General features: G+C 39.6%; 1 protein-coding gene across 1 annotated transcript; it reads left to right on the plus strand.

The window, feature by feature from the left end:
• Positions 1-5,991: 5,991 nt before the first annotated feature.
• LOC148879498 (protein VASCULATURE COMPLEXITY AND CONNECTIVITY-like) lies at positions 5,992-13,198 on the plus strand. Its single transcript, XM_088961038.1, has 3 exons — positions 5,992-6,251; positions 11,382-11,581; positions 12,533-13,198. Exons 1-3 carry the CDS (start codon positions 6,156-6,158, stop codon positions 12,864-12,866), a joined length of 630 nt encoding a protein of 209 aa, XP_088817164.1. The 5' UTR covers positions 5,992-6,155; the 3' UTR covers positions 12,867-13,198.
• The last annotated feature ends 950 nt before the right edge of the window (positions 13,199-14,148 follow it).

The raw sequence follows: 14,148 nt of genomic DNA on the forward strand, positions 1-14,148 counted from the left end.
GCCCGAATCTACGAGTACGCGCCTGACCTCGAAGTCGTTGATCCTTAGTTTAATGACAAGCGCGTCATCATGGGGGTAGTGGACTCCTCGCGTGTCGTCCTCCGTGAAAAAGATTGGTTCTTCGGTCTTTGGTCTCTTTGGGGGGTTTCGTTCTTCAAGGGCCGCTTCGCGAACTAAAGTCCAGGCTACTGCCGAGGTACACCCCACTACCACCGAACCTCCCACTATTACATGGATGGTTCCCCTAACTGGCCTCTCTTCCGGAGGTTGCTTCTGCAACGGTTCGGCAGGTCTGTTGCTAGACTCGGGGGCATCCTTTTCGTGCTCCCCTTGCTGACCTGCTTTATTGTTATTGTTGTGCTGTACAGAGTTTCTCAAGTATCCGCGACGGATGAGCCCCTCTATTTCGTCCCGGAGGTTATTACACTGTTCGGTGCTATGACCATGGTCTCTATGGAAACTACAATACAAATTCTTATTTCTCTCGTTCGGATTTCCCTTTAGGCGATGTGGCCACTTAACGTACGGGGCGTCTTTGATCGTCATTAAGATCTCTGTCCGCCTCGTGTTTAACGGCGTGTAGTCCGTCCGAACTGCTAGGGGGGCCCGGAATGACTGGTTCGGCTTCGGCTCCCGGGTCGGGTTTTTTCTATTCACCGGGTTGGAGAAATCGCCTTCTCTCTTTCTTTTCTCGTTCTCACCTTCGGTTCGTTGGTTGATTTCTTCCTCTGTCCTCATGAACTTATCTGCGAGTTTGAGGAATTCGGCCACGGTTGCGGGCTGGTTGGCCACCATGTGCCATTTGAATTCTTTGTGCGTCACCCCTCTTTTGGCCGCCGCGAGCTGCACTGTAGGGTCCAATCGCGGTATCTGTAAGCATGCTTCGTTGAATCACTTGATGTAGCCCCGAATAGATTCTCCTTCTCTTTGGACTACTCCAAAGATGCTTTCCTTTGTTCTGGGGCACCGTTGGTTGGTGACGAAGTGTGTGGTGAAGACTTGCACGAACTGGGCCCAGCACTTTATCGACCCGGGGGCCAGGTTCCTGTAACAAGTGCGGGCTACCCCCCTGAGGGTGGTGGTAAAGGCCATGCACATGCATGATTCGCTGGCCCTGGCGAGGTGCATTTGCGACTGAAAGGCATCAACGTGGTCGTTGGGGTCGAAGGACCCGTCGTACTTGTCCAGAGGTGGGAGCTTGAAGTCTCTGGGTAAGGGGACCGCCAGGAGTTCTGATGCGAGGGGGGAAGGAACGAAGAGAGACGGGGCAGCCCCTACCTCGTCCGAGCTCATGTCTTTGCCTCTGAATTCCGACAAGGCACTGGTGGTGGTTCGGCGACTTCGCCGGCGCCTTCGCCGTTGAGCGGGCCTTGTACTGGCGCTGCTGGCCTCCGTGTTACCAAGCTCAATGGGCCCGGAATGCTGGTAGTCTGCCGCCAGGGCACCGAATCGGTTTTCGGTGAGCGGGAGCTCGGGCTCAGAGCGCCGTGGTGCCGACCTCGCGGGCGAGGTTCCCGACCCGCCCGTGGGTTGCGAGGCGGGGATGACATTTTTCTCTCTTCGGCCTGGGACGAGGCCTGGCTGTTGGGGTGGTTCTGGGGCCGGGAGGCCTTCGCCTGGTGGGGGCGCCCATCCTGCGGGGGGGCGTTGATCGGCCTCGGAGCGGGGTGACGAGGCAGAAGTAGTGGTTGGTTCAGTGGCAGTTGGGGGAACTGCTGTTGATAGTGATACTGGGAGATGTTAGCACTTGGTGCTGGTGAAGCTGGTGTTGCTGGAACTGTAGCATTTGGGCTTGCATTGCCCGCATGCACTGCATCAGGTCCTCCAACCGGTTTTGGCTAGCTGTCAGGGGGATGGCAGTTGGTTCAGTGAAGGTTGTCTCAATGGGGAGAGGAAAGGGGATGCTTGTGGTAGGAGGGTTTACGGGTGCCACTGCTTGTGGCGCATTCAAGCTGGGGATCCCATCTGCCGAAAGGGGGATGGTGAACTGTCCAACGCACACTACGGGGACTTGAAGTTGCTCCCCGGTGGCGTTTGTCTCCGTGCCACGTCCGGTGTTGCTGGAGGAGGCCATGAGTGTTGGGTCTTTTTTTTCGAAGAAAAGGGGTTATCGAAGTTTGGAGGGAGGCTTTTTGAAGCGTTTCCCACAGATGGCGCCAATTGATGGAGCGCGATCCGGCCGGTCTTGGCTGTCCGCTGCCTTGCTTCCGAACGGGGTAGCAGGGAACCTGAAACGGAGGAGATGGGGAAGCTCCGGGGGGAACCCGGTGTAGAGGCTCCGAAGCTCAAGTTAGAATCATTCAAAAGCAAGGTAATACCAGATAGCGCAAAGTTTGCATACCTCTGCTGTCGGGGGGCAGGGGCTCTTATAATCTCTTTGTGCACTCGTCCCGGGGCCCTTGTCAGGTCAGGTATGATTACCCTTGTGCTTGTCAATTTGGCCGTCGTCCTTTCTGCTGAGACAGAACCGTCACTGCCTAACCGTCATCTAACTGGAGGTGGGGGTGTCAGTGGCGGTGGCAGGTGGTCGTTTAGGGTGCTGTCGCCAAACGTCAGATCCCAAGTCAGTCAGGCACGGCGTCCTTGGGCACGAACTTCCTTAGTGTCAGGCGTGGTACGACTTGTTTGGTTTTGGTGCCAAGCGATGCGAAGTGCTGAGCGAGGCGGTCTTGAGCTCGGAGGTACCTATAGGGCAGGTCAGTTCGGCGAGGTGTATCCCGAGCTGTTACAAGGTGGGTCAGTTCGGCGAAGTGTATCCCGAGCTGTTACAAGGTGTATCAGTTCGACGAAGTGTATCCCGAGCTGTTACAAGGGTCAGTTCGGCGAAGTGTATCCTGAGCTGTTACGAAGGGTGAGTTCGGGCCCCCGGTAGGGAGTTCAGTCTGCTCGTGTCCCCTTATTCCCGCCTAGGCTTGGCCCCTTTTGCCAAGCTGTTGTTTCTGCCACGTGTCACGTAATAGAGGGGTTGAGCCAAATCCTCCTTCATCAAGCCTGGCTCAAGCTTAAGCCCAACTTGATAATATGATAACTAATAATATATATATAAGTAATAGGTATTAAGTAATAACTTGTATTACTATTTTGTGTGTGTGTTGTTAAAGTTAGTTGTATAATCGAATTTTAAGCAACAATGGTTTTGATGTGCAAAATGTGTGATTAAACATGAACAAATTAAAAAGTATAAAACTAGAATATGGAATTAAAATATTATATAACATACATCGGTATTTAGGTTTTATATTAGGGTCGGGGTCGGGCTCAAGAATAAGCCCAATAATCGCTACAACTTAGGCCTCAACAATTTCTATTAGTAAGTGATAAAGCCTGGGCTGTGAAGATTTATAAGAGAAAAGAACCCGCTCTTAAGAGTACCCTTTTCTTTCAACTGCTTTTTCTTTCCTCTTCCAAAAGATATTAAAAACAAAAACAGTCATTCTCCTTCAAGCTTGAACCTACAAAACAAACCTTTTACATGCAAAAGCAAAACTCACATTTATACAGTTCGCCGTTTTCTTTTTAGTTTACTGGGTTTGATCTGAAAAGGATTCTTCCATCGTTCTGGAATGACGAGTTAAATGGTACAAGCAGGTGGGCCAGTGACAGGTTGCAAAAATTGGCTTTTATTACTTCTGATCTCCTTTAATGGTGTCAACATTTCCCCGCTACTTATTTGTCTACTATGATCCATTATTATAAGAATTCTCCTTCAAGCGTCTAAATATAGAGCTCGATTCATTCTTTTTACAAGACCATGTTGACACCGTCCTCACATCCACTTGCAATTATCTATTAAAAATATCTCACCATAGATAATATAAACATACAAGCATGGAGGTATTCACGACACAGTTGTAAGTGGCTGTGAGTATGGTCTTGTGAGGATTGAATCCGATCTCCCATGTGTATTGTTTTTGTGCAGTATTTTGTATTTTAAATGTTTAAAGATCTGTTCATATTGGAGATTTATCCACTAGTAGGTAACCAGATTTGCTCATCAATATATTAGGATCCATTTGATTTACAGTTGAAATAGGAATTTAAATCTATCAAAAGGGAGGGGAACGAGAGAATGTATTCCATTAAGAATGGGAATGGGATTCTGACTCCACCCAATCAAACAGTTGGAATTGGAATGAAACTCTTGTTCCTATCATTCCAGATCTGCTACCCATTACTTGTTCCTTCATCTACACCCACCGAACACCACTGCCATGTGTGTGTGTTGGGAACATCTCCCTATGAATGAAAAAGGAGATATTCCCAATTATATGATGTGGGTTGAGATGTTGGAACAAGTAGTGGGTAGGAGATTTGAGCCCTATTCCTATGAAGCAAGGAGGGCCTCAATTTATTTTCTGCCCTTCTAAAAAATTAGTATTATTTGATATATTTTTTGTTTATCATTTTTTTCAAGTCACACCCATCTGTTATACAAAATTAAAAATAAGAAATATAAATATTAAATTTAAGTTGTGTAGTTGCAAAGGTTTAAACATTAATCATGGGTTTGATTCAACCCGAACCCAACTCAAATAACCTGATTAAATGAAATGGAATACTGAATCCAATTCAAACTCGCCCTACAAAATAATACACCTATACTCAACCAAAGTTCCATGAACAAATGTTTCAATGCTAACTGTCAATGGGTTGGATTTGCATCACTAACCCGACCCATTGACAACCCTAACTATGATAATCCATTTTGTTTTTGAATAACAAATGAAATTCATTATTTAACTTCACAAAATTAAATAGTCCAAGAGTAATTGGAAATAAAAAAAATAATAATAATAGGTGAAATGGGAAGGCTTGTTGAAATATTTAAAAGTCAAAGGAAATTTTGCACATTGTCAGTAATTAAGAGAGGTTTTAGAAAATTTTACAAAAATGGATGTGTTCATTGTATTATGCTCAAATACTTCTAAAAAAAGGGGAAACTGTCCAAAAGTCACCATGACTTTTCAGCAAAAAAAAAAAGCTTTTCATCATTTCTCTTAATTTCACCATAATTTTTCAAAACTTTCTGATCCGATTTTGAATTCGAGATTCGACATAATCGAATCGAACTTAAATAATTTGAATATTCAATTGGTCAAATTCGAATATCCTATTTATACCGAATAGTTAATCGGATTCAAATTTGGATTTGACCTTATTCGATTTGATAAATATCCGAATTTGACCGATTAATTAATTCTTATATATAAAATATAAAATATTTAAATGTCTTATATAATATATATATATATATATATATATATAATAATTAAATTATATAAATAATTTATATATTTATATACTTTATATAAATAAAATATTTATTTTATGTATTTATTAATTACCTAAAATAATTATTCAGTCAAATTCGAATCAAATCGAATATTCGAATATTTAATCATATTCAAATTTAAATATTAAATTTTAATATTCATCGGATATCAAATCGAATTTAGATATCAAATTTTCTAATTGGATTCAAATTTGGATATTGCTTGGTCCGTTTACACCCCTACTTTCAGGAGACTCTATCTCAATAACTTGACATTAAACAAATTAACATATGTTAGTTTGTTTAATTATTATTTGACCCATTTTCTAATATTCCAAAAATATCTTTATTATTATTTGACCCAAAACCCATTATCAGTTCTTGAAATATTTTTAAGTAGCACAATGAGAAGAAAACGTTTTTCGAATATAAATGTTTATATATAAGGCAGTTGAGCGCTTAACGGCATTTTGTCATAAAAATATGTTTAATAAGGTAGCCATTAAAATTGTATTTATAATGATGTGAATAAGTTCTGTCAATAATCATTAATGGTAATCTAACGGACGGTGACTTTTGGAAAACAAAAAGTCTTTGACATGGGTTTCGTGAACATATGGTAACTTGATAAGTTTAAAAGAAATAATTAAATAAAGAAAAGAGTATTAGCCTTTTTTCTTTTCATATTTTCAGGTTTGCCCTTCTCCTGGCCCTACCATCACTCTATCAGAGTTCGAACTTTGAACTTGAAGCTCTGTCTCAACAGCTACATTTTTTTTACTTTTGGACTTCCCCCACGCAACTCCTGAATCCAGAAGCACACAGTGACACCGCGAAGGGTGATAGAGATAGAGAGAGCACAGAGGGGACAGTTGCAGAGGAGATGGAGAGGAAGGTTTTACTGGTTTGTCTTTCAGTGGGTTTTCTGGGGCTCTTAACAGCTGCTTTGGGGTTCGCTGCCGAGGCTAAGAGGATCAAGGTATGAGGGAGAGATGAGCCTTCCATAAACTGCTTTAGTAGATTGCTGTGAAGTTAGTACCCCATCTTCAATGGGTTTCATTACGGGAATTTTTTATGTCCTTTACAGTACCATTTTGTTAATATGAACATTGGATTCTACCATTTCTTATGACTTGCTTGCAGATGTCTTATGTGATTATAGTTCTGTGTCTGAATCTCTCTCTCCTCCCTTGTATCCCGCTGGAACTTTTCTTTTTTCGCATTTAAAGAAATAAGAAGCAAAATTGCTTGCTTTCTACGTGTTTGGTTTCTCCCTTGAAATTCTTTCGGGTATTAGTCATTCTGGTAAATGAATAATATTTGAGTTGAGCCTGTTGATGATACAAACTGTTTAATTTGTCAGATCTTCCCGAAGGGTATATACATCTTATTTTGGAGAAGCGCTTCTGTTGGTTTTCTACTTGGATGCCATCTTCGACGAACATTTCTTTCTAATGTTTTCTGAGATTGATTTAATATTTGGAACAATCTATTATGGTCAGTTTGATTGATTGCTAGACTCAGTTAGAGCAACTGAGCCTTCTATTCTTTTGCTTTTTCTTTTCTATTTGGTTTCATGGTTTCTTTGCTCTTCTTGTTCTACTCTGGCTTGGTCATTCTAGGCAGCAAAAGGTTATTGATTCCATGCGCGAAGTTCAAGTAGCGTTATGTTTTTTGTGTCATTAAAAAATCAAATATATTGATGAATGCCGTTAAATTCTTACCAAATGAAAATTGAAATGAACAGGTCTTAGGCTGAGTTTTGTGGAAATTATGTAGTACTTTTTGCTGGAATCTTATGCCAGTAGTTTATGATACTGTGCTGTTACTATTGTTGAAGCTTTTCATAAGTGTGTTGTATCGACACAGTGACGAGAACCAAAATCTGATGCATCTCCTGGAGTCTGACTCGGAAAAACTAGAAAATAAGGACTCGTGTATAAACAAGTATGACCTATTAAAAGTACTCCATAGTCCATATTTTATTGAAGCTTAACATTATAAACCTATACAAATGCTTTTAAAAGGTTGTCTTGGTCACTTAATAACATTTTGTAGGAAAAAAATGACATTCAATATTACATTCAAGGTTCAAAGTATCAACACAGGCCAATACGCCAGTATCGGTAGGGTGTATCGGCCTGTATCGATACTGTTTTTTAAGTTTTATTTATTTTTTTCAAAACCGGTTCAGAAGGGTCGGTTTAAGGCCCGGCTACCCTCTGAACCATGGTCTGACCTGATACAACCCCTGGAGGGGCGTGTCAGGAAGCCATCGGCACGATACGTATCAGCCAATACGGGTCGCTACGTGTTGATACTTTGAACCTTGATCACATTAACCATTTGTTTATGTCAAATAAACAATGAGAGAAAGAAAAATGTCATGTAGAAATGCCCCTCAAGAATCCATGGAATGTGGACGTCTGATGTGCATCCAACAAGGACATTTCTTCCATTTAGGACTTAAAGCCTCTGACCTTAAGTTCCATTTTATTCTTCCCTAGGGTTAGTTGGATTGGCTGACCTCGTTCACCGTTGAAAAATTTTCAACATATAATTTCTATAAATTAGAATATTGCACTTTTTACTTTTAGAGGAATTCTAAACAACATTGGCTCTGAGTTTGGTGGCATCACTAATGTCAAATAGGTTGGAAAATTTCTTTCCCTAGTTGGTGTAGGAATAGATGTGGTCTTGGCATGGATCTATCATAAATGTTTTCTCTCCTAGGAGCTAGTTGACTTAGGGTTTAGATTTTCTGAGGCGATTAGTCAGTGAATCAGGGTTTTGTTTCTTATGGCTTTTATACGAAGGAAAGGTTGAAAATAAGAGAAAGTAGAGTATTCTTTGTGTTTTTCAGATATTCGATACCTATGTGTGTACTTGCATGTCGTTTTATAGATTTATTTTGTACAGTCATGAAATGGTGTAGTATTTAAATTTACATTATCTTTTAATTGATGCTTTGCCAAATACTTATTCAAAAAAATGATGCTTTGCTAAACTATTCCAAGATTAACGAGATAATGGTTGATGATGCTTAATTTGTTCATGAATAGATTTTAAACTTTTTTAAATTCCTTTTAAGAAGGTAAGATTATACTTTCATTTGATATATGAAAAGAAATCTGAACATGAGAGGATATTTACAAAATATACAAAGTATGCACTAGAGCACAATCCCTCAAGAACAACAAAATTATGTAAGCGCAGGGATATGAGTATTGAGTATACAGAAAAGCTTTTTCTACACTTTGTTTTATAAGGCTATTTTCCATTGAGCTTAGTTCCCTCTCAATCCAACTGATTTCTATTGGAAAAAAGTAGGCATATATTGCTCTTAAGGTAATATCCTAGCTTGTCCTGCCCCTTGATTGCTCTTAGGGTTATGGGTAAGAGATCAGCTGTATCATTTTACTTTTTGTTGTTTCGTATAAAAGTTGATAGACCATTACTAGTGCACAAGCACCAATAAAAGTCCTAAGGAGTCAGGACCTGTCAGACCCAAAGCATAGGTAGGATAGTTGTATTACCTTTAGGCCCATATTACCTGTATCGAAAGGAAAGTTATCTTCAGAGGGGAAACCGCTCAAGTTTCCAGATAATGCATCAAAGGTGGCAGATCCTGGTCAAGATAGGTCTTCGGGAGTGGAAGAAGATCAGACATCAGAGGATTATTAAGTTTGGCGTCTTCTAATGTAAGGGAAGATGCTGCAACTGTTGATTGTAGTATCAAAAGAAGCTGATGCTCAATATCAGTGTATCTAGTAGTGGTGTGAAATTGCAACTGGGTTTGGTTGAACTTTAGAGAAACAGCATATGAGGATGATCTGGAGAAGGATTCTTCTTCAGCCTGTACCTGTGATGAGTCTCCATCTGTCAAGATAATTGTTTCAGAGATGAAAAAGCAAGAAGATGCTATGGGTGCTCCAAGGGAGAGGGAGGTTAAAGCTGAAATTACTCATATTCAGAAGGACGTTGTTCATGCTCATGCCTTGGAGACTAATTTTTTAGTTCTGAAAAATGTAGGGGATGAAACGAAGGGGGAAAAAGGAGCTGAAAACTCCAAGGAATTTGAGAGTCCATGTGGGGAGGCAGAGATGGTGGAGCATGATTCTTTTTCCCAAGTGTTTATGGAAATTTGGGAATGGATCTAGGGATGAAAAGAGATACAATTATTATTGTATTATCTAAAAAAGATGATGGTAATGTGGTAATTGTGAAAAAACCAAAGGGTGCAAATAGTGGTCATTTAGTCCATGTTACCAAAGTATTCCATCAGTTGAAGGAAGGTCTTTATGGGGTTGGTCCTTGTAGTAAGTACAAGAGCACATGTAAGAGGAACGGAGTAAAGGACAGAAACTGAAACAGAACCTTATTATAAGCAGCAGTGACACAGAATTGGTGAAGAGAGAGGTTTCAGGAGCTGGAAAAGAAGTATCCTTTGAGCGAGGAAAGTTCTAATGGGGAGATATGAGTAGTGGAAGGTTGCTATTAGTGTTGAATATGATATAAAGGTGTAGGGGGTGAGCTTTTTCTGGGTTCTGAGGTTTATGGGTCTAGGTAGAAAAGTTTTAATATTTTAAGGATTGGGAATGAAAAACCGTATTCTAAGGGGTTATTGGAGAGTTCTGCTGTTATGGGCTGAGTTTTCTCTTTTTTGTTTTGTGATCGCTTGTCACCTTGTTTGTAACCTTTTCTTCTTTGATAATTTTTTTTATCATTACAAAAAAAATAATAATAATATTACATGTATCTCTATCCAATCAACACACTAGCTACATACCCCGAATTGTTGGCCCACTAAAGCCCATCAAGACCTATAAACTTCAAACTTTGGTCTTCTTTTACCCCTCTTCACACAAGGACCCTTGGTATTCTCTAGGAATTATTCTATTCAACCCTAAGCTACTCGCAGCTAACTGACCTTTAGAATTCTTACCTCCAACTTCTTCACTATTACCCTTTATTTGCACTTAACTACCAAAACTATCCCTGCCACCTGATGCCTCGTCTTCCACCTTGGTTCCTCTAGAGGTAGTTTAATCCACCTCTCTATTGTTATTTCTGCTAAGCTGCACTGGATAACATGGTGATTTATTTGTGTTATTGGTGTGTTCAAACTTCAAAGTTGGATATGATAACAAGTTTCTCTGCACCAGACCAATAAAAAAAATATCTGAACCAGATTCTGTTATCCACATATATTGCTGTGCATGTAGCAAGTAAAATCTGGTATTTTACGTATACATGGGTATCAACCATGGCACTGTACCTTTGACTTGGTATTTATTGATTTGGAGAAAAAGTAGAGAAAGCATATGATGGGGGTGCCTAGGGACATCCAAGGGAATAATAGTAACTAGCCTTGGCATTATCTGCTTTATCCCCAAATAATTAGGGTTGGCAGCAGAAACCCCTGGGTGCTATTTAAAAAATCTTATATGATTTTAAATATATTGCAATTCAAATTTTCCTTCTTGTGTGTCTCCTAGGCTGAAGTAAAGTAAAGTACTTATTGCACCCTAATTATTGGTTGCTAACATTCCTCCTATATTTGGTGTATCCTTCACTTCAGCCTAAAAGACACACTAGAAGGCAATTTTGAGTTGTTTTTTTATGGGTCCCACCATTATGATTTTATTCTTCCAGTATGTCTTTTAGAGGCAGTGAATTCAAGTTATGCACCTTGGGTTTACCTGCTTGCATTCACCTTTGTGTAACCCAAAAGATACAAAAAATGAGTTGAGAAATTAATGTGGTTGGATGGAGAAAAAATACCAAAAACAGAGAAAAACCCCTTCAGACAAAGCTCTTGTAGTGTTGGCCTGTTGCATCTGTTTTTGTAGTCCATAGACAAACATAATGTCCTCTGGCTGGCATAGGTCAGGTCAGTCTAAGTAACAGAACACTAATAAACATCCACAAGGAAAAGCCTGGGGGCTACAACCAAGTAGGCATATCAGATGCAAAATCTAATTGCATGTCGGGTTTCATGTTTATCACAAATCAGTGTATGGATGTGCATGTTGTGAACTGGGTCATATATCTTTATATACTAATTCAAATTCTGGTCTGAGATAGCTTTTACTTCTAAATCTTGCAGGGTTCTCAAGTTCAAGTTACTGCTCCTGATATGTGTGTGTATCCAAGGAGCCCAGCCATGGCCCTTGGACTTATTGCATGTGTATCCCTTATGACTGCACAGTTTATTATCAATGTTGTAGCTGGGTGCATTTGTTGCAGAACTTCTCATGCTTCAACATCCAATTGGACTGTGGCTTTAGTCTGCTTTGTTGTTTCCTGGTAAATTATTTTGACTACCAATTTGGTTGCGTTTGATGTTGTTCCTTGAAAAAAGCCGTCTTACTCTTCATCATATATGTTCTGTATGTCATTATGACATCCAAATTAACTTACGGCATGAAAGGCTTGCAGCAAGCCATGTTAAACTCCAATTGTGAATTTATGGAAAGTTCTCATCTTGAAGGTCATTGGAACTGCCACTTCCAAATTCAACTAGTTTCCCCCTGCACCAAGGATATTTCTTCTCTTCTTTAAGATTCATCCAGTATATTTTCCTGTAGGTAGCCCAGAGATTAACTTTGGAACTTTTTTTTTTGCCTTGTTTGACAATGATAAGAATATTTTCCAAATTTGTGGAGTCGGATTGTATTTTGCTGGAATAGCTCAAGCCTTAGCTTAATAATTTATGCAAGGAAAGATTAATGCACATTTGAAAAGTACATAGGTCTTTAAGAGGAAATTAATGTCTAAAGATCATCCCTACAAATTGAATTTGGGGTTGAACAAATATCATTCCTAGATTGTTTGCACACCCACCATCCATACGATGTTGACTATTTTGACTAAAATGCATCCTTAACCAGTCTTAGTTGTGTTTCTATTCTCTTTCTTCTCTTTGGGATTTAGATAATTCAAGCTTCTACTTAGGAATTAATTTATGGCAGCTCCGTTTCATATCAATCATCTATTTTAAAATCCACTTACTAGGTTAGAGTCAACAAAATTGTTTGTGTTTTCTGGCTTTGGTATAGAAAAGACTTTAGGTCTTAGGCCTTGCAGGCTATCTCATTACTTATATATGACAGAATATGGAATTTGTTAATTAGAATAAATCGTGGAAATGAGCTTTGTTTCCTACAGTTTCCAGAGATGGAGATTACTAATGGATCTCAATTTTAAATAGATCATTTTCAGATGAATTGATGCATTTAGTTTGTTATCATCGTTCAGGTTCACATTCGTCATAGCATTTCTATTACTGCTAACGGGGGCTGCATTGAATGATCAACATGGTGAAGAGGGAATGTACTTTGGCAGCTACTGCTATGTGGTAAAGCCTGGGGTCTTCGCAGGAGGAGCTATCTTGTCACTGGCAAGTGTTACACTTGGAATCCTTTATTACCTCACCATAATATCTGAAAAGAACAGGACTGAGGCATGGGCGGGCTCTCCCCATCCTAATCAAGGAGGCATTGCTATGGGACATCCTCAGTTCCCAACTCAGACAACCCAAGAACCAGTCTTTGTGCACGAGGATACATATAACAGGCGGCAATTTCCTTGATGTCTAGATGAAAAATTCACCCCCAAGCACCAATTCTTAGCTAGTGCTGTTATTGGGTTAGCTAGTGTTGTTGAATCTGTATAGCCAACAATTCATGCATCAATGCGTACATCAAATGTCAGAAGATGATTACTTTGGGGGCTCTTCTCCCTCCATGTGCTATGCCCAGTAAGATCATCTCTTTTTTTTGGGTTGAGTTAGGATTACAGATATGGATAAATACCTGACTTTATGTTCTTTTTTCTTTTTCTTGTTGCAACCTCAGCTTTATTGTAATGCACTGTACTTTTTCATTATTGGTGACTAATATAAAGAAATATAGATAAGCACCACGATCATGCTTACTATTTGAGAATTGCTTTTTATATTTTGTGGTCAGAACTAAAGTTGGTTTACCAGACTCTTAATTCATTTCTATTCAGTCACCAATCTTAGACCTCTTTCTTAAAATACTTGTCTTCTCAGGAGTACATGGCAAAATACTTAAGGCTGCATTTGGATGCGATGTAAATCAAGATTTTACATCGGTTTGGTTTTGTATGCATTTGGAGGGTGTAATTATTATCGACATAAAACTACCCTCTGGTTCAGTTTTGCGTGCGTTTGGATGGAGTGTAGTTTTGTGTCGCTAATCGATGTAAAACCTCATCAACTCTAAAGTTTTACATCAACAATCAATATAAAAGCTACATCGATTTTATCGATGTAAAACTTTACATTCTTCCGCCCACCATTACGTTTTACATTGATTCCAAACGCAGATGTATCAAAGTAAGAACTGCAGTTCATAACTTCATATCGCAATCTACTAAAAAGGATTTATCCTACTGTTACTAAGTTGACAGAGCAGCAGCATCCTGAACCTATTTGTCTGGGATCCAAGCCTATTTCTCCTGCATTGTGCTAAAGCCAAGGTTCAAAGTATTGATATTTTGATACGCAAAAGTTTGGGGAAATCCTAGAAAACTTAACATAAGCACAAAAAAGGCCTAGATTTAACAAAAAATAGTGGATTCATACATTACTATGTTATTACAAGTAAATGCACACATGTTTTCATGCATCTAACGATGTTTTCTTACAGAATATGATGATCTAATAATGAACAAACATTTGTTGATCCAAAATGACTATGATCTGATATTTTATGCTATCTTTGCCTCAAGTCTTTCCTCACAAAGCTTGAGAATGAAAAAAACACAGAGACACACATTTGAAGTGGTTGACGTATTTTAGAAGAAGTTCTAGGAGTTGTAGAAATTGTTGCATCAGAATAAGTGAA

Source organism: Nelumbo lutea, chromosome 1 (genome assembly GCF_056320005.1).
Source record: "Nelumbo lutea isolate HS-2025 chromosome 1, American lotus-T2T, whole genome shotgun sequence".
Lineage (NCBI taxonomy): Eukaryota > Viridiplantae > Streptophyta > Magnoliopsida > Proteales > Nelumbonaceae > Nelumbo > Nelumbo lutea.